We start from the raw sequence: 20,721 nt of genomic DNA on the forward strand, positions 1-20,721 counted from the left end.
TCACTGATAAGCAGAGTACTTTCAGACATACACAGTAAAAACTACAGTATTTGGTATCTCCCCAGATGATGAGCTATGCAATTTCATCAGAATGTATTTTTCAAAACTATGACACAAATGTGCCACCAGAGCTAAAAAAAGAAATCACACCAGAACAGAAGGAAAACATACTTCATAAATATGTGTTACTATGTGGGGTCCTTATTTCTGCTGCTAATACTGGGAAAAAAAAATTAAAAAAGGGGAGAATGTAGCATCCCTTACCCTGCAACTAGGATGTCTTGGCAGTGACTAACCTAAGTATAGCAAATATGATTTTGTATCTACATTTGGAATTTTTAAGTTGTCTTTTTACTGTAAGATGCGAGACCTGGATAGGCGCACTGAAAAAAATGTATGTGTTACAAAATATGCACCAGAAACTTAGAATATTTATAGTACAATATCTAGGTCCACAAAATATTAAACTCTAAGCTTGCTCTCAGCTGTTCCAGAGATTTAGGCTAGGAAGGAGGCAAGTAATCAGAGATAATACAGGGTATAATTGTGTTTCATGTCCTGTATTTATTCTGATTTCCAACTGGTGCAAGAACTCAACATAGACAGACTAGAGAACAGGAACTTTGTGATGATGCAGAGAATAAAAATTAAAGGTCCCTGCTTAACAACTTTGGCATTAACTGCTTTCACAGGGACTTGGAGAGAGTGAGATCTGTTCCTCCAAGCTGATGTTGCCCCATCCACTGGCTCACTGAAACAAGAGCTCAATCAGCAGATGGTTATTGGCTTCACACACCTCCTCACAACCAGCACAACCTGCATGGGAGACAGTGCTTATCTGGCACGGATCATTTCAACCATTCAGTAGCATTCTGTAAAGCAATCAGATGTTTAAAGCAACTTTACCATTCCTCCAATGGTCATAAAAGCGGCTCAAGTGAAAACATTGTAATAGAAAGCAGGCAGCTGTTGTCTTGTCACACAACTTTTGGTTGTCTCAGACTTGCTTATAGGCGTTATCCTGACAAGAGTAAAACTACTGAGCAAAAAACCTCTACCTCAGTGCTAACACTAATTTAATGTTGAAATAAGAATAATAAAAGCATTGACTATCCAGTATTTCTTTAATGGTTAACTATCTTACAAGTGTAAACTGAACTATATGAAGCTTTTTCTTTTTAGAGTAAAAATTATCTAAATACTTTATTACTTCTGGAGGACTCAAAAATTAACAAAAAAAAGCTTACCACACTACAACTACAACCGAAATTTTAAATATAATAAAAAGAATTCTAATATTTCATGTACAACAGCAGATATTCCATCAGAATCCTACTAGTTTCATTGCTATGCATTTATTTGGCTTTTAGATGGAACAGAACAATGCAAATGGATGCAACTGCTGTGAAGAGAATAGGTATATGTAATACAAGCAGCTGTTAAATTTAAAGTATAGATTCTTATACTGGCTATGAAAGAAGCATTAGTAGACAAGAAAAAGTGATGGCAAATAAATTGTTTCTGAACTATGCATGAGTAATTTTGTTGGTTAAGATCTGTTTGGTTGTGTTTATTACACATATGAGAGATTAAAGATCATAACATTCATAAATACAAAGAGCTGTAATTGCAATATTGTGTTCCTTTGTGCTTATGTGTTTTGTTAAAAGTATGAAAGAAGTGCATGCTACTTTCTTGCCCACTCGAACATTCAGAACTAAGCTACGAATACCAAAGCCTTTTTCTGATCATAACTGTAGTTTTCGAAGTTCTCTCACACAGGCAGTGCCGCATAGGTATGTTTTGTAGGGCTGACAGATTTATGCCCCTTCCCCGCCCGGCCCCGGCGCTCCGTGCCCAGCCGGGGATCGCTGCAGCGTGTCCATCACCTCCCGCGCTGCGGGCACGGAGCGGCTGTGCCAGCGAGGAACGGGGCCCGAGCGGGTCCCTTTGCTCTTCCTCTGGTCGGAACCAGAGGTGTCTCTGCTTCAGCTCCTGTGTCCAGCCTCTCTCCGGGGGCGGGCCGGGGAGGGGCCGCGGCGCTCGGACGGCCGCACATCGCCCGGGCCGGCGGGAGGGACCGGGCCGGCAGCGCCGCACCCATGCCCGGTAAGTGCCTGCGGGGCGCGGCAGGGACCGCGGGTAAGAGGGACGGGGCGCCCGGCTCCTGCCGCAGCCCCCGGCGCAAGGCTCAGCATCAGAGTCTTTGGGCTCGAAGGGCTCCTCTGGAGCCGGCCAAGGGAGCGGAGCCTGCAACCTGCAGGTCTGGGGGGCACCGCCTGGAGCACCTGCCAGAGGAGAGCCTGGCTCTGAGGCACAGGCACAGCAAATCCAGGGTCCAGCCCCCACTCTAATTATTTGTTTTATACCGTACATATGCTTATAATCTAAGTGTCTTTATATGGGGATTAAAACTTTTGCTGGAGAACTGGCTGGTATAACTCCAAAAGGCTTACTGCAAAGTTTTAAGAAAAGCTATTAAAAGCACGTCATCAGATAGTAAGCAAAAAGGGATGCAGTTCCAAAGGAGACAGAGAATGACCGTCAACATCTCCTCTGTGCTGGGATAAACCTGGTACCTGTTAACAGTCCTCCATCTCAGTTCATGCAGAGATGAAATGGTCCAGCAGGTCTCTTCCATCTCCTGCTGCCATGATCCAGTACCACTGCAGAATACAATACATCAATTTCTCATGATGACAGCCAGTTATTTAAAAAGATACATATTTTCTCCCTGAACACAATGGACTCAACTTATTTCAATGGTTGATTTTGTGACTAGTACTACATTGTGCCCTAAGCTACTGGTTCTGTTGTTGATCTAAATAGATAAGATGGACTAAAAGTCAGCCAATTTCTTCTTACTGTCATTAAATCACAGGCAGCTTTACTGAAATGAGTAGAACTTTACCTTATATCTACCACTGTATAAAGTTAAAGAATTTGAGCCATTGGCTGTGGATGTGTCATAACTCCTTCACATCATTCTGCAGTGAACAAATTCAGTACGTAAAAACTCATTAATAAAGACTAGAAACTCATTATCTTACTCCAAAATCAATGCACAGCTGCTGTACTATATGCTGTATTACAGCACACCACAGTTTGCTGTCCTTAATGGTAAATGGTGACAAACTGGTTATGGAGGGACACAGAACTGATGCTGACAACATCAAAGACTTGTGAATGAAGAGGACCAAGTTAAACAGAGCCCTGTTGAGCTTGTTTGAAATGTTAATCTTTTAGATACCCCTGTTGGACAGTAAAAGTGCCAGCCATATAGACATTTGTATTGTTGACAGGGCACATATGAAAAAAACTATTAATTCCTATTATGCTCAAGGGCATTAAACTGGAATATTTTTTTTTTGTATCTGACCATCTAAGCCACAATAAAATCACAATTTCACTGAAGACATATTTGAGCATGCCCTACAAAACTAAAAGGAACGAACACACAAAATTCCCATGCTCATACACATTTCCTCATACTGTGCATTCTTATCAAAGAAAACTAATTTACCCACGTAGCACAATCAGACTTGTCTCTGTATTAATATTAACCCATACCAAATGGGTGCTTGTTTCCTGTTCCTCAGAATGAGTATTGCACTAATAGTCTGGCTAAATGCTGAAACCTATTTAGGTCACCCACCAGCTGCAAGGACAGCGAAGTGCACGTTGCTGTGGTACAGCCATGAGCAGAGCAACTGCTCCGTGGTGGTGCTGGGAGACACGAGTGATTCTGTGACTCACAGGAAAGCAGCCAGCCAATTCCTGCAGAGAGTTAAGGCAACACACCTGCACTGGAGCTGCAAAACTAAGTTGGCTCTGATTACTCTACCAAATGCAGTAAAATTAGTTAGGATCAGATAAAGGACTTTAAGGCACTACGGCCAGGTTATTTTTATTAACACAAGGGAATTACTTAAGTGTTCTGTAGTTGAAGGACATTTCATAACACTTATTGCAACAGGGCAACACTGAAAAAGATTGGTAATACATGTATTTGCAACTCACTTCCCATATTCTTTATAGCTCTAATCAATAAACTACATCAAATTAGTTTTGAATTCTTATTCAGAAGCATTACTTGTTTTGACTGATTATTTTGTGCTTGTGTTGTCTTTATTTACTTGTACCATCTATAGAGATGTCTAACCACAAGGTATCTACGAAACACAGACAGATAAAAAGGAAAAAGGAATAAAGCATAATCACAGTTATCTCTACCTAAAAGTAGAGCAGGGAAAAAAGTCAATACCAGTTACAAGAAAACACCAGGTCACTTTGCTGCTTCAGTTTCACAGAAGATCCTGAGAACAGTCAGCACCAACTACTCAGGTGATCCCGAGTTGCCTCCCACAGCTATACAGTGGGAGATAATTCTGCAGTTTGGGCTCATTTTCAGACAGAGGATAATCTGGTAGGATCAATTCTGAGTTGAGAGTCATGTCTCGATGCACTAGGACTAGTTTAGTGCAGACAGAGCATAAGTGGTCTTTTCAGCCTTTCAGTCCAGCATACTCAGCAAACATGTGAAAGCAATGCACTGAGACCATTATCAATCATCTACTCTCGGTCTAATGAGAAATTCTAACAAGAAAATTACCCAAATTCATTTTAAATATATTTATTAAGTTTTATTAGTGTGACCAAACCAAACCCCAAATTATACAAGATTGTTTTTTATGTGAAGTAATCACGATTCAGGAAACTGTGTTTAATGAATACTTAATTCTGACTTCACAGATCAGGAAACACATGCATGCCTAGAAGGAAAACAGCCCATCCCTTTGCTTTGTTCCTTGTTCCAGAATCTAGTGTCAATTCAACAGAGATGAATAGTTGGAAGAACAAATCAAACCAAAATAATGGAAGAACAAACCAAATCAAAATAGTGGTACCTTTTGTATTAGGTGGTCCCGGCTTTCCTTTTCTTCTGTAATGCCAGCTCTAGCACTTCTGATATGCTAAGGTAAATGCTCATGCTAATGTAAAATAAGAGCCCAAACAATTCTTTGGAGTTTGGGGTTGCTTTTCCTGTCTGGTGTCTTATCTTGCAGTAAGTGCCAGCATATCTGAACACACTGTAATCTGTCACTGCTGATGTCATACATCTTCAGGAGTTGCATCATGCTACAACCAAAGACAAAAACGTGCATGTGAGCTGAAAGCTTCATTTAAACTCATTTTGGAATGTAAATCAAATAAATTTGTTAGCTTTACTATTCCTGTGTATCCCCAAAACATACATAACTTCAATTTTCCTATGATGCTGGATGTGCTTCTATGTTTGTATAGAACAAGCAGTTGCTGTGGCTGGAGCTGTAATAGGAGGCATCCTTTTATTTGTTCTCATTGGAACAACTGCATACCTGCTCTGGAAGAAATTTTGCTGCCTCCTTTCTTATGAAAAGCTCACCAGTCCTATCAAAACAACAAATGCAAGCACCTTTTTTCAAGATCAGACAAATTCTGAAACACAACTAAAAAGCACAAGGTACGTATTTTCATTTTGTTTTTAAAGCATACACTATTGGTAATTTATTTCAATTTGTCAAATCTTAAATGAGGGGGTGATCTAAATATATGCATGTACAGAAATAAATGAGACTCCTACTTTATATGAAAACATTAGTCATGTTCTGGTTTGTTCCTTTCAGAAATGAACAATTTAACTATGAATGCAATGATTATTTCTGATTTATATAAAAGAGATAATACATTCAAGTGTAATTGGTGCCTGGATAGCTTTCTCTGTTACCTAGACAAATCCAACCTCTCTTTCAGCCATTCCTGGTGGTCTCATAATGAGGCATCCAAGAACTGAACAACAGGACTTCAGTTCAGGAGAGAGACTCTCATAGCAAGTTAGCTACTTTCATACAAAGTTAGGCCTTTGGGGCTCTAAAATAAGAAGGTGCAGTTAATTCTTCTTTTCCTTTGAAAGATAAATTCTAAAGGAGAAGAAAGGGGGAAAAAGAAAAATCTGTCTGAAGAATTAAGAACCAATGTGCCTCGCTGCATTTTTATGCATTAAACAATTAAAATCAAGTGCAAAACAATGGATATTTATAATTTTTACTTATGCGTCTCTGTAGAAGTTTTACAAAATTGTGAGATAAAAACAGTAAAGTTATTACCATTACCAAGTTTGGTTTCCATATTTAGGCCAGAAGAGTCAATAGCTGTTGTTGTCTTGAGCAGATCCAGAAGTGTTCCATTTATCATTCCACCCACACTGCATGGGCGAGACTGGATTAACCTGACAAATGAAGAACAGGTTCAGGAAGACAGTGACCCCTCCATGATTCCTCAGTCTGGGCCACGGTCATCATTTCATTCTTTGGGTATGGCACTGAAAAAATGAGACTGTCTCTAAGGGTACTCCTTTAATGAGCAACTTGATTATCATGAAGCATGTTTACTGGGGGCACAGTAGACATGGTGTTATACAGTACAAGTCCTAAAGGCTGCATCCACATGTGTTTTTTATATATAGGAATTGGGTGAGAATGTAGCCATTCTGCTCCCAGTGCTCTGGTACCTTGCACATATGGCAGACAAAGCAATCTCTCCTCCCATGTTTTGTAAAGGCACAACACAAGTGTAACTCAAGAAGTGTCTTATTGTTGTCCCCAGAAACAGCAGAGTGACCAGATGCAGACTGCAACAACAAATACCTAAAACTATCCACTTACAGTCACAGGGATGAGAGAAAGAAAAGTGCAGGCTACAACTACTCCTCCAAATTTGAGGGAAAAAAATAAAGTCTAAAATTCATGCAAAAAATTCTTTTTAGTTAGGAGATGAATGTGATTTCCCCTAATACAGCATTGGTTATAAAAATGCCTGCTATGGTCTTGAGACTAATCTGAAGGTGCTTGTTTTTTATTTCATGTAGCTGGAGCTTATGTTGTAGGGACCATTAACCCAGAGCTGTACAAGTTTCCTGAAGACAAAAGTGAGACGGATTTTCCTGCTGGCAACATTGGCCGCCTCTGGTTCTCCATAGAATATGAGCAAGAGTCAGAAAGGCTTCTCGTCTCCTTGATCAAAGTCAGAAAGCTGCAGCCTCCTGCTGATTCCTGTAGTCCATTTGTGAAAATCTACTTGCTGCCTGATGAAAGAAGCTACTTGCAGTCCAAAACAAAACGTAAAACTCTTAACCCGCAGTTTGATGAAAACTTTGTTTTTCAGGTAGTTTTTCCTTTTGATGAAGCAGATTTTTGTTTGCAAACATTCCCTTTTCAAACTATAGTACATGTTTGTAGAAAATTCATGTTCACAATGCTTCTGCCAAGATATAAGTCGCTTTCACAGGAGACAGGATTTTTCACTGGGGCTTCTGGGAGATCCTGGGATACAGAAGTGTGTGGCTCCAGAATGGATCTTACCTGTGGTCTGGACCAAAGTTAAAGATTCCAGAACTTGCCCTGGGAATGATGAAAATTCCAGTCTGAGCTATGGCTGAGCAGTTCAGCCCAGCAGCTCTGGAAGCCCAGAAGCAGCCCACACTGATCTAGTGCTTTCACAGCTTTTAGTTTCTTTGCTGTGGAAGTAGGCCAGACACTATTTGTATAGTGCTGTTTGCAAAGCTTGGCTTCCCATGCCCAGAGGCTTTCAGCAGATGCCACAAGACAAAAGGTTTAAAACCAGAAAAAGTTTGTATTTCAGACAACTGAAAAAATGTTTACAGATTTCTAAACATTTGTGTCTGAAAGTGAATGCATCATATAACACTAGATCTGTATAAGCTGAAAAACCACCAACTAATTTCATATTTTTCAAGTACACTCATTCTATTTTAGCTTGGATCTTGACTTTTGCATAGCTAAAACTTCAGGCAAATTAAGAAAGTGGACTTCAAATAATTAAAGGAAATCTCCACCTACCTTCAACACACTTTGAAAAATTTTTCCTTTGAAGTCATGCTACAGTAGAAAAATACCAGGTATTTTATAATTATTAATAAATTCTTCCTTTTCCTGTACAGGTTTCCAGTAAAATGTTACTCCAAAGGACTTTGAAGTTTTTGGTTTATCATGTTGATAAACAGAAGAAGCATCATCTCTTAGGCCAAGTTATCTTCCCACTAAAAAATGAAGTATTAACTGAGGACAACAAACTAGTCATATGGAGAGATCTGGAGAAAGAAAACTTGGAGGTATGTGATACCAGGCTGTCTGGCATTGTGGAACCTCTGTCATCTTACAAGTATTGGAGGGAATCAGGTGAAGTAGAAGCATGTTCTATCAAGTACATCAAATGAAAAAGTATTTGATAAACATTTGGAATCAAAATTTCCACCTTACCAATCTGCAGATCTGTAGCTGGGTAAAGGGATTACCCAATTTCTCAGAAAAAGTCACATGAGTTAGGAGGTAGTTACATAAAAAGTACCTTTTGTTATTTGTTTGTTTTGAATTACTGAGAGCAGAAAAAAAGCAGAAGAGGCAAGGAAATAGACAGAACCTGGAAAAGAGTAATTCAAAGATTTAGGAAGGTTGATTAATTGGTTCCATCAAATGGCACAACAGCATAAATAAAGCCATTACAATTCCCTCACACATCTTAGTGTGACAGAAACCATTGGTATGAAAAAGGCTTTTTCTCCCTATTTGTCCATGTGACAAGAGTTCTTCAGTATATTTGACAAGTGGTGTTCTGCTTCCAAAGCCTCCTTCAGAGTATGGTGATATCCAGTTCTCCCTGAGCTACAATGACTACCTGGGCCGGCTCACTGTAGTGGTTCTGAGGGCAAGGGGATTAAAGCTCCAGGAGGAGAGCCACTCTGTTGGTAAGTGTGATTTCCTCTCTGCTATCAGCTCCAGAATTCCTGTTTTAATTGGCTCCTTCCTCATCTGTCCACCCAGGCTTGTGTTGGGCGACTCTGAAAAGAACAAATAAACATCTCAGTGATTTGAGTGGAAACAAGCTACGTATTTGCTCCAGGGGTAATTAGGTTTTGATAGCTCAGTTCTGCTATGTTTGGGATTTATTTTGTAATAAATGGTTGATCTCATGTAATCAGTGGCAATTTTTTTCTCCTGTTTTAGTAGAGTGAGCAACATTCCTTTGCTGCACTCCAGCCTAGAGAGGGCAGCATTTCAGGGGATATTGACATTAACAGATTAAGCCTCAAGACACATTCCCAGAGGCAACAGCTGCAGAACAACTGCTTATGCTGACCAGATGTCCTGGGAAGAACTGAATTGGGAAAAAAATTCCCATTTTAGGACAGCCTGGCTGCTGCTCACAGGACTATGGCATGCAGTCACATTTCTCTCCCTTTCTGCAGCAGGGGTTTTTCTGGCATGTCATGATCATGCCCTTGGTCTCTGAGATTATTTCAAAATGCTGTTTAAAATATAAACACTCAAACGAAAAACAGACAGAAGAACAAAATTTGTATTTAAATCTGTACTAATTTTTTGAAGCTAAACAATATCAATGCAAGATGTACCCACCAGTTAAAAAGAAAAGAGGTTTAGTCCTCTATACACACACATCAAATATGAAGATTTTTATAAAGTTTCTTTGAGTGGACTGTTACCGGAATGTTTAGCTGTAGAAACCATGCCCTCTAAATGAGAAAATCTACATTCATAATGGTAAGAGATAAATTTTCTCTGTTTAAAGTTCATTAATGAAGAAATGCCCAGTAAAATTATGACAACAGAGATGTTTCCAACAAGCAGAATCCTACCCTGACACTTGTTGAAAGAGAAATATATTGCAAAATATACTCATATTAGAAAACAAATTAGTAAGATAAGGATGGTCAGAAAAAATATGAATGGTTCATGGCAAATGAGCAGAGTAGCACCATGAACTAAAAGCAAATGTTCTAATTTTGCAACATCTCAATAGCTTAATTAGAAAGGGAAGTCATAAACACAACGGTAGCAGAATAAAATCCCCTACTGCTTCACTGGAAAAGGACAAATATTTAACTGTCAATTATAATTAATTTCTACGTACTTCTCTCTAAATTTTGAAGAAGAGTAGGGAGGAGCAGAAAATTTCAGGTTGCCCTGGATCTCATTGTCAAAGATCTACGGAATAAAACCATAATGCAATACATGTTCCCTTCAGGAAGCAAGGCAAAATTTTGTTGCTCTTGGCATGTGTCCCCCGCAATTTTTGCTTTATTTTCTAAAAGAAAGAGATCATTACTCTCTTCCTCAAATTTTCTACAGAATCCCTTATCACAGGCTAGATGTCCTTAGTAAAACCTTTTGTTTAAGTATTCTTCTTTGACTATGAGAATCTGTACCCCTGCAACACATTCAACGCAAGTGCAGGCTGCGATGTGGCTCCTCCCTTGTGTTGATTGAGACAACCACGTGATCAAACACCTGAAAATAACTACAGACCAAACAAAGTAAGCCTTCAAAAAAGTCTCCATCAGCTGAAGGGGAGGCACAGAAATATAAGATCAAGGACACAGGGTAAGGATATGACCGTTCATTTTAACAGCTCTTAAACTGGCAAGTGCACTGCAGAACTGCACCCTCCGTACTTCAGGCACCCCCTGCTTGGTGTTACACTTTGCCATGTGGGTGGCACATGTGTTCATGAATCGTTCACAATCTCATTGTACACTTGAAATTGAATCATGAAATGAAGAAATTCCTTAAGCCACCTCCCAACTGCTTCTGACACATTTTTTTCTATTTCTTTTTCTCCAAGGTGTGTATGTCAAAGTCTCTCTGATGAACCATAATAAATTCATCAAAAGTAAAAAGACAGCAGCTGTTCTGGGAACTCCCAGTCCAGTGTATAATGAAACCTTCAGCTTCAAGGCAGATCAGACAGAGCTGGATACTGCAAGCCTGAGTCTGTCTGTACTCCAGAGTATCAAGGGAGAAAGTAAGCTACATAAATTATTACAGTCAAGTTGTCTTACATATTGGAGACATGTTTAAATCTGGGAGGAACTCATTCCTTTTTAGCAATAAACATAAAACATATGAGTTCTGGGGTGTTTCACAGGCTATGCATTTAAAAAGCAGAACAACTTATTTATAGTAAAGCATATCTCTCTCTTTCAGAGGCTAAAGATAAATTTAATGAAAGATGAATAAAATAACCATAGACTAGGTATTGTCACTACAAAGTGCTGCACTTTTGTTTCATTTTAGTATCCTATTAAAACAAGCTTATGCAATTATTCTGTGAACACTTGTGGGTAATCCCCAATCTCCAAAATGTTGAGGCCATTCACTCTTCCTAACCAAAATTGAAAGAGGAATAGAAATTTTAATTATCCCATCAATTCATGCAGTGAGAAACATGAAAGAGATTAGTGACATCCCCATTTCCTGGCTGATGCTTGAGGTCACATCTTTTTAATTGTTAGAGAATTCATTAAGGAGTTCTACTTAGAGAAGCAAATGAGTCTTCAGTATTTCCACTGCTCACAAGAACATCTTCCCTGCAGTGCAAATATGATCTTGATAATGAAATATTAATACCCTCATTTGGATTCACATGCTCCTAAAATAAATTCCTTTAGGTGAGATTTTGGCAGGTGCTTTGGCTTTGAGGATTGACAAAAACTAGAATCAGTACTTGAGTATTTCATTACGTTTACCTCCAGACAACTCAAGGCTTTACAAACATTCTGAAGTTCATGCAAGACAGGTTCAAATCATGTTCTCCATTCACAGCTGGAAAGGCAAGGCATGAAGAAAAATCTGCTCCTTGGCAGAGGGTGGGCAGTGGCAGCACACATGTTGTAGCTCCCAGCTGTCTCAGTACCTACACTTATTCTTTCCCAAGCCAGAGCATCATGGGAATCCTGCTGAGGTTGCTGGTGTCCAAAACTAGGGCACACTTTCATAGTAAACTTGAGAGGCTGGGCAGATGCAGATCTTTCTGCCTTAAACATAGTCTTAGTTGAAGTGCAGGCAATAGGGCAGGCCTGCATTAACTAAACACACACTTACTGCAGTACCTCTGAATGCTGAATCTTAGCAGGTACAAACTACAGAACCTGAAATCCAGCATGAAATCCTTGAATATTTTGGTTTAAAGGTAACTTTCAGAACATGCATTACTCCAAGAACTACTAGTTAATATTCTAATTTAGGCAAGGACTTCAGAGAAGCACTAACACATGTTCATTACTAACTGCTCTCTTTTTTTCCTAGAAACACTTTTGCTGGGACGAGTAGTAGTTGGGCCTTTCATGTACACACGTGGCAAAGAACTAGAACACTGGAATGAAATGATCAGCAAGCCCAAGGAGCTGGTTAAACGATGGCATGCTCTCTGCCATAGCATGTAAACAATACCGATAAAAAAACCAACCTGGAAATGGAAAAGCTTATACTATCTTTCTTATCTAAAGGGTACCCTAAGTAGGCAATAATAAAATAAGCAAATTATTTTCTAAACCAAACACAAATAAAAGACTTGGTTCCTGGTATGCTGGAACTCTCCTTTTCCTCTTTCCAAAATGTATGTTCATTTTAATTAACATGTAGCAGAGTAAACAAAACAGGAAGCCAAACATAATCTCCTAGTATTAGTTATTTTCACTAGTAAATTCCACTTCTTGGTCAAGAGTTCTGGGCATAAATGATCACTCATCATGTGGACAGAACCCAAAATGACCAATAATTGTCAGTAATGACACCAGGGCTAACTGTGCACAGCATTGTGTCACTGCAGGCAGAGTGACTTCACCAGAAGAGATGGGAACCCAGTTAGAAAGCCAAAACGACAAACCCAGAAGATGTTGACTGACTAATAAATTTATAGTTTATTTAAAATATCAGCATTATATTTAAAACCTCTTTTGAATAGGAGGGGTGGAAGGAACTGTTTATTGATCAAAAACCCAGAAGCACCCATTTCCTTCAGCACAGTGTATTTCTTGCAGTAACTCAGTTCAATGTTTTCAGGTGACCCAACACACAACACTTTGTGTTGCCATTAAGGGACAGGTACAGCAGTGAAGTCCTAAGAGACTGGAGGCTTTCATGAATATTGAAATACTCTGAGAAAGCAAGATGAGGATCTATCCTGTCCTTACACAGTTCCCTCTAAACATATTTCTGCTGGAGACAGCATTGATTACAAGAAGCTTGGATTTGACCTGGTGTGACCATTCTTACACCGAAAATCCAATTAGCTTAAGCCCCTGGGGCATATGTCTGTTTTAGTGCTGGAGTCTTCTTTGTTAAGTAAATTACTGTTCTGTAAAGCAGTTTGGAGCAATTACTCTTAATCAAAATAAAATAGGAAGTTCTCTTTGTGACTGTTCACTGGGGACCTGAACTCTGCACCTTTCACACTGTACAGTCATAATCCAGACACACAGACTACTGCAGCAAAACATTTTGTACAATTGTGTTCCAAGAGGACGATAACCTCTACAGCTGAAATAAAACCAACTTCCTTTTAAACAGGATAAAATATTAATTTAGTAAAAAAAGAGGCTTCTCCACACAGATGAGAACACTTTCCATTTTGATAATATTGTTATTAACGAAAGGAAACATTATGAATGAGAAGATACCACAGAGGAATTTTGAGATAACACACTTCCCTGATCCACCATCTGAAATGTTACATGGTACCCTCAGTCTCCCTTGCTAACTGCACTCCTGGATACAAGATGAGTTTAAACTCATTACATTAAAATCAAATCCCTCATTATATCTTTGCTAAATGAGTAACACCAGCACCCTCACACACAAAGAGCTGTTTTCAAATTTTAGTCCTACAAAACTACTGCAAACCAATCTGATAAGCAACACATTTGATCTGGGAAGGAAAACTATACCACTATAATAGAGTTTAAACAATTTTACCAAACAAGTTTTGTCCTTCATTACTTAAATTATACCAATAAAGATCTTAAAAGTAACCTGTTAGTAATGTTTCAGACACTTTACCAGCTTGTGCAGGAAGATGTACGTAATGTACAGTGTCTGTTAACAAATACCTCTAGAGTAGGAAGTCACCTGGCTCACTTGATCTACAGTATGACCCATGTAAAAAAAAATGCATTGTGGTAATGTGATCCTCTTTTCTTTGTGCTTCTTATATATTAAAGTAGCAATACTTCTAGCTTATATGTTCAATAATTCCTGCTAAAATCATGAAGAAACATATTTAAATGCACTTACCAGTGTACTTAACTGCTCACGGTTATCGAGGTAAATGAGAAAGGCCCTTTCTGACTTTTCCTGAACAAGAGCTGTTTCAGTAAAGCAAGAAACGTTATTAAACAAGGAGTTACAATACAGTGTTATGACTTGTTCAAATTATAGAGCAATTTTTTTATCTACTGCCTTTTAACATCCATCTGATCCTGTGCTTGAGAGTTACATTGAGATGAAGGAGGAGGAACAGTTACAAGACCCCTCACTGACTACCAGGAGTATCTTTCCTTTTAAAAACATTAATTCTTTATAAAGATGCAGAGAAAACCCCATCCAAGAAATATACAAGAAATAGATACAAGATCATAGAAAATGCAACATCTTCCTCAATGGTTCCCATTGCTACTGACAAATACAGGAATTTCTAAAGCTCTGCAATAAATCTAGCATGTAACTTCATGAAGGTACAACCCCATCTGCAGCAATTTACCAACATTTTAGAACAAGTATGAATAATAGTTACATTCTTGTTCTAGAGAACAGGATCCTGGAGAAGTCCTACCACTACTCACACAGAGTATTTATTTATAATTCTTTTTGGATCACTCTCAATTTCACCTTCTTCTCTCAATTAAAATTATACCTATATATTCCTTTAAAAAGCCTAATGATCACTGCCAGCTGCACTAATATGTCCTTCCTCTAAGTGAGGAAATGAGAGACCAGATTTGAAAATGACTTGCTCCTAATCTAACTGTACATTCTAAAAGCAGCAGCTTGATGAAACTGAAGGGGAGAAAGATGCACTACAGATGATAAAGCAGCTGAAGGCTCCTTCAGAAGAAGTATCTCTGCCAGGCACAGAAAATAAAGTGACTTCATGTCTGAAAGGTAGGGAGAAAAGTCTGAAGTAGCAAACACAAGGCAGCAGGACCTAGAACTTTTAAACAGAATTATTAAAATTAAGATAGGAACCAAGCAAGGGCATCATAATTGTGGACTGGACTCCAAGAAGGAATACTGTGAAACAAGAGCCAGAGGGCTGATCAGCAAAACCATGAGAAAAGAATGAGGCAGTTGGGTGCAGTCAGCCAGAGACAACTAAGTCCAGTACATGGAATTTGCTGTTTACTCACATAGAGCTCAGCAATCCAGAGGGCATGACTTCTGCCCAAAGTCATCAAATCAGCCCACTGAGGCCACACATTGGTAGGATATAAAACAGTCTTTAGGGCTTCTCTGATGTAATTGATGACTGTGTCTTAAGGGTCTTACTAAACTCAAAATGAACATGGAATGGTTCCACGGAGATAGGAGCAGCATAATATACCTTATTTAAATCCAAACACTGACATTGCTCTTCCCTTCCACACAGTTTTCCCTGGCATTAAGAAATCCACCTTCTAGAACCAGATGCTACCATGTGAGCATAATTAGAATAAGATACAAAAGCAGAGATGCTTCGAATTTTCCCCAAGGTGATGGATTAGGACAATGCCATCCTGGTTTTGCCAGGACACATGGAACTAAAGATAAAAAGTGTTTTTACAGAGAGGTGAAATTCAATCATTGTAGGTCTTTTGACAGAAACAAAAGACATAACCAAGTTACAGATAGCATAAGACAAACAAAAATCTTATAACTAAAATATTACTGAATTCTGTCTGTCTTCCTCTACCAGATGTGAGGAAAATTCAGTCTCTCAATAGTAGTGAACTTTTCTGAGGAGAAAAAGAAAAACAGATATCCAGGAAGAGTTTATTAAGATAAAAATACATGTAATAAGAATATACTTTATAACAATTCATCAGTATTACAGTAGCAGTATATATTAGCAGATGTTCTATACCAGTCCTTTAGGTAGTTTTACTTTTTTCACAGTTAAATCCCAAATCCTTTATTGTAACATTTTTAAGATATTTACTTCCTTCAGCTAATTTATTTCTCTTCTGCTTGCCATCTGTGTGTCCTTATGGTCTTTGTTCCTCAGTGACTGCAGAGGTCAGTGCTTCAAAGATCGGGATGAAAATCTAGCAGGTGGAAATCCTTTTGCAAAGGGTAACTGTTTTCATCTAGCACAAAATGGCTCCTGATTTCCAACAAATAGGATGCCTCTGTATCTGTTAGCAACGAATAACACAGATCTGCTACTACTGTCCCATAGGTTATATCTGAAGAGGGCACTGCAAAAGACAGAACAATTCAATTTGCACTTGATTTTCACCATAGCACCCAACATTCAAATTCTCTCTCTGTGAAAGCTCCACAGAATTCCTGGAAGTGTAGTTCAACATCTGAATAGAAAATTAGCTTTCATATTTAATTATTTTTTTAAACAGTGAGCTGAGCCTGTTTCTCATTAAGCTGTTAACAGCTGTGAATCATGTAAAACACCTCTCAAGTAAAACACGATGTATTAAGCAAAGCTTCTCAGTGTTTCACATCATGAGAGCGTGTCAGCTATTTATAAAAACTGCTAAGAGATGCTGTTTCGCATATAAGCAATACATTTAGTTACTGATTATTTAACTATATAATTCCAATATTTAGTTATGTAATAAAATGCTCACACTATCTACTCAGAACTTCTGAGTTTGCCAGACAGCAACCAAAATATTCTTTGACGTTGGTTGTTGGGTTTTTCTTTTAAACTCTCAATAATTAAAAATTTTGCTTCCAATGTCAACTTCACTTCTGGTTTTTATCACAGGTAATTCATGAAACAGTACCTACTAATCTGTTCAGCCAGTCTGCAGGAATATTGAGGAAGATTTTTTCCATCAACTCAGACACTACATGAACATAAATTTCATATCCTTCATCTTCTACTGTCATCAAAGCAGGTCTAGATCAAAAAACAGAAATCTTTTATAAGATAGCTGCTATGTTTTGGGTTTTTTATTGAAGCAAAATTTCTGAAAGGAATACAATTTAATATTACTCTGAAACATAATACCAGGAACTAGAAAAAGAAGAAAATCTCTGTGCACTCATCTGTCAAATCTGTAGCACTGAAATGAGTTTGTGGTATATACATTGAATTTACTATTCAATGTTACAATAACTTGTACAGTAAGTCTTATTTTCAGAGAACCACTGAAAAAAATGCTGCATCACTTGTCTTTCCTGGAAGACAAAGACAACTTCACTGTTAAGAAGTTATTGTTCAGTTATTTATGGCTCTGAACTCCAAGTATAAAGGTTAATATGTAAGTATATGTACTTACAAATATACAACAGGTACATAACATATTGGGCACGTAACTTCCGCATCAGGATGTGTCCACATGCTGAGAGCACAAACATCAAAACCCTTTATTATTTTTCTACCAACTTTTGTAGAGGAGAAAACTGAGGTCCTTCAGGCCCACTGAGGTTATAATTCTATGAAAGAGTGGGGGGACCTTTTCAGTTAAGAAAAAATCCTCTTCACACTTAATACTCCTTCATAGAAAAAAAAAGCATATAAACTTAGACATGCAAGACTATTTTGCATAGAGGAAAAAGACTAAGCCATTACCTAATTAAATAAATAGGATACTAGTATTTAAGTTAACTAGTATTCCACTCATTCTGAAAGAGTTGAAAAAGAATTTGAGAAAAAATTTAGGTAGAAAATTAACATATTCTAGAATTCTACTCCATCCATGATTGTCTCAACATTCTCCAGGTACATCTTTCAAGTCACTATGATACATTTTGAAAGCCCAAGATCAATTTAGGAATCGAACAATCAGTTAATAATGATGTTCCTACACTGGATCCATTTAGTTTATTTTCTCTAAGTGTGAATACAAATGTCTCACACTGCCATCTGGTGATAACTTAGTACCTCTGCTCTCTGAGAATGCTGATTGAAAACACTTATCAATGTTTTTTCTGCAAGGCTAAAACTGATTAATCAGTTTAAAAATATGGTTGTGCATTCACACAATTTCAAACTTAGGCTGGAACAAGACTCTTGAGGAGTTTTCCTTTGGTCCTCAAGCTTCTATTCCATCTTAGCTTTATCTGACACAGTACTGGGTAAACATTCCTGTACGACATAGTAGTCAAAGAAATTAAGAAGTTAGATTTAAACTAAAAATATCACATGTAAGTAATGACAGTATAATATAGCAATTCAAGAAAAACTCCTTGAAAATTCATTAGAAAGGCAAAGATTGCTAACCCCACCTCAAATAAAGAATTTTAGGCAAGGGGGAAGTTAAAATGGAGAAAGTTGAAATTTACTTCCGTAATAATACACATTATTTTAACTTTGTTTACCTGTAGAATGTTTTTAATTTGTTGTATGGCAAACATCTAATACATTGTTTGTAGATCATGTTCTCATCTGCCTGTAGTTCCAAACCACATTTGGCACAACCTGAATATGTAATCATAGGCAGAGAAGCCAAAACCCACTCCAGTGAAGTGTCAGCAGAGAAGATGAATTGCTTGTACTGACCAGTTGAAATGGTAAACTTCAGTTCTAAGATATGGGCTTTCATTTGAATCACTCCTACAAAAACAACAAGTTCAAACAAATCTGAATTCAGTTTTATTTATAACTGAAAGCAAAAGCAAGGGTTACAGCTGATTCAAAACCAAAATAATTATCAGTAAAACTTTCTATTTTTTTTTCCCCTTTAGTAACAACATGCTCCCATTTTAGAGATATTTTATGCAGGGAAAAATCACTGTGATTAAATATTATTGCAAAATGTATGCAAATACTATATCCTCAGGTACTATTGGGGTATATGCCACCGTAGAGGAGCCTGAGAAAGACAATACAGTTGTGCAAATATTTTCCAAGTGATTTTCTTCCACTAATTCAGAGACACTAAAATGCATAGCTTTTTATTATTCCAAATTTTCCAATATTCATACATGAACCAGAGTTAAATGCTGCAATAACAACTTTAGTTACTTTCTGGACTTTAACACCAGCCCGAGCAATCCTTTAGGTTTATCTGGGAGAGGGTGACTGTGTAAAATGGTTTTCAATAGCAGTAGCTATTTTACTCAAGAGATTTGTAGAGTTCCAGTTTTGGAGAAAGACTATTAGACAAATTTTAGAGATTAATCCCATCATTACTGGACTAATTGCTGTGCACAACTGAAGTCAGTGTATCTCCCTATGCCCCAAAGCATAGGGAGATACACACCCCCCAGCTATCTCACCACTCAGCTCAGGAGATGAGGGCTGCATCAGTTTGGCTGAGTACTAAGCAGCAGTCTCCAAAATAAATTCAGACCCCCAGACCTGTGCTACCTTAAAAAATAAGCACTTTACTTCATCAATAGAACATCTACTTTGCTTAGTTATGCCTGGCACAACAGACATGCCAGAACTACAGATAACACTTACCTGAGCATTTTTCCTCCAAGTGTGTCGAGAGCTTTGTCAGCTGCATGAGGGATGTTTGGCTTTTCTGAAACTTTTCTTTAAATTCAACTGCCCTTTTGTCATCATCAAACAAGCACTCACAGGATGACCATGGAGTTGTGTGCAGCTCCAAGTCACCTGAGACAGAACTACATTGGACCAGAAGGTATTTGAAGTCCCATATGTGATCTACAGAACAAAAAAAGCAAACAGAAGAGTTTACTTTCTTATACTGTGGCTAATTTATAGCAAGCCAAGGTCACTTACAAGACTGAATAACAAATCAGCAAGATATTCTCATAGGGTCAGCTCAGGCAACTTGATTTCAAGTCCAAAGACATGTAGGGTTTTCCCTTTCCTTTTCCTATAAACTTTGCATGAGTCCTCCCACAAGAGAAATTTCATTTCACCTTTACCAAATTCAGCTTTCAAGACAAATCAACCTCTTGAAAAAGAAACCAGCTCTGAAAGCTGTTGTCAGCTCTAATAAGAAAATGTTGACTTTACCTTTTTTCCTTTGAAGCTGAGGGCACCAGGCAGCCCCTGCTCCCCATAGAACCATCCTATAGTGTTGATCTCTGTTCTGTTCTACTGTTAGAACAATTTTAATTTGGTTGCCACCTTTATAGCTATAGACACATTCTGAAAAAAAAATTGAAATTACTTCTACAGTAAAAAGCATATAAGCACAGAAACCTTACATGCTTCAGTATTGAGGTGAAATCATGTTGCTATCAAATTTTATGGTACAATTGTAAGCAAGGAAGAATACACCTTCAGTTTCTTCAGGACAGAAAACAATCCGATGTCTTCAGCAACATGAATATAGCTTGAAGGAGTGCATAAAGTATATTTATTTACTTTTATCCACTAAATGCTCAGCAACTGGACACCTCCCTTTGAAATACCAGATATCTGAGCATCTTTCAGCTTCCAGTCACCCTGACTTGTATTGAGTATAAAAAAATTGCACTCAATCTCTCAGCAACTGACTGTCATAACTGCAAGTTAAAGTTCCTGGAGCCTTTGTGGAACTGAAAGAAACATTTCCCTAGAAGTTTTCACATAAAAGAGAACTACAGCCATGTACAAGGCACACTACAAGTATTAGTACCAGTACAAATAAATTGAAACAATTAAGATCTCTAGAGGACTCTTACCCAGGATACGGCCTGTCTCAGTTCCACACTAAAACTACAGTATTTTTCATAAACAATTTTTCAA

General features: G+C 38.0%; 2 protein-coding genes across 12 annotated transcripts in view; one reads left to right on the plus strand and one right to left on the minus strand.

Annotated features, from left to right (window-relative positions):
- Positions 1-1,936: 1,936 nt before the first annotated feature.
- Positions 1,937-12,957, plus strand: SYT15 (synaptotagmin 15). 2 transcript variants are annotated; one of them, XM_071563136.1, is made up of 9 exons: positions 2,072-2,109; positions 4,753-4,978; positions 5,067-5,503; positions 6,211-6,353; positions 6,908-7,203; positions 8,000-8,170; positions 8,683-8,803; positions 10,699-10,878; positions 12,162-12,957. In XM_071563136.1, exons 3-9 carry the CDS (start codon positions 5,283-5,285, stop codon positions 12,296-12,298), a joined length of 1,269 nt encoding a protein of 422 aa, XP_071419237.1. In that variant the 5' UTR covers positions 2,072-2,109; positions 4,753-4,978; positions 5,067-5,282; the 3' UTR covers positions 12,299-12,957. The 2 variants fall into 2 exon arrangements, with proteins under 2 accessions (XP_071419238.1, XP_071419237.1); XM_071563137.1 differs by lacking the exon at positions 4,753-4,978 and having other exon boundaries at positions 1,937-2,109; positions 5,305-5,503.
- A 2,910-nt stretch (positions 12,958-15,867) lies between these two features.
- Positions 15,868-20,721, minus strand: part of SHLD2 (shieldin complex subunit 2) — a 32,296-nt gene continuing 27,442 nt past the window's right edge. For 9 of the 10 annotated variants that reach the window (XM_071563133.1, XM_071563132.1, XM_071563127.1 and 6 more), the window contains 5 exons: positions 20,005-20,139; positions 19,480-19,686; positions 18,393-18,627; positions 16,853-16,968; positions 15,868-16,306 (listed from right to left, as the gene is read on the minus strand). In XM_071563133.1, the coding sequence (XP_071419234.1) occupies positions 16,134-16,306; positions 16,853-16,968; positions 18,393-18,627; positions 19,480-19,686; positions 20,005-20,139 (866 nt within the window). In that variant the 3' untranslated portion in view covers positions 15,868-16,133. The remainder of the gene's footprint in view (positions 16,307-16,852; positions 16,969-18,392; positions 18,628-19,479; positions 19,687-20,004; positions 20,140-20,721) is intronic. The other variant, XM_071563135.1, reaches the window with a different exon arrangement.

The sequence above is a fragment of the Pithys albifrons genome, chromosome 9 (assembly GCF_047495875.1).
Source record: "Pithys albifrons albifrons isolate INPA30051 chromosome 9, PitAlb_v1, whole genome shotgun sequence".
Lineage (NCBI taxonomy): Eukaryota > Metazoa > Chordata > Aves > Passeriformes > Thamnophilidae > Pithys > Pithys albifrons.

Excerpts from the sequence above, each read along its gene's own strand:
- SYT15 (XM_071563136.1), top strand. The coding sequence starts at position 5,283 with ATGTGCTTCTATGTTTGTATAGAACAAGCAGTTGCTGTGGCTGGAGCT. Across the intron at positions 7,204-7,999 it reads ATGAAAACTTTGTTTTTCAG|GTTTCCAGTAAAATGTTACT; the intron begins GTAGTTTTTCCT and ends TTTCCTGTACAG. Across the intron at positions 10,879-12,161 it reads CCAGAGTATCAAGGGAGAAA|AAACACTTTTGCTGGGACGA; the intron begins GTAAGCTACATA and ends TTTTTTTCCTAG.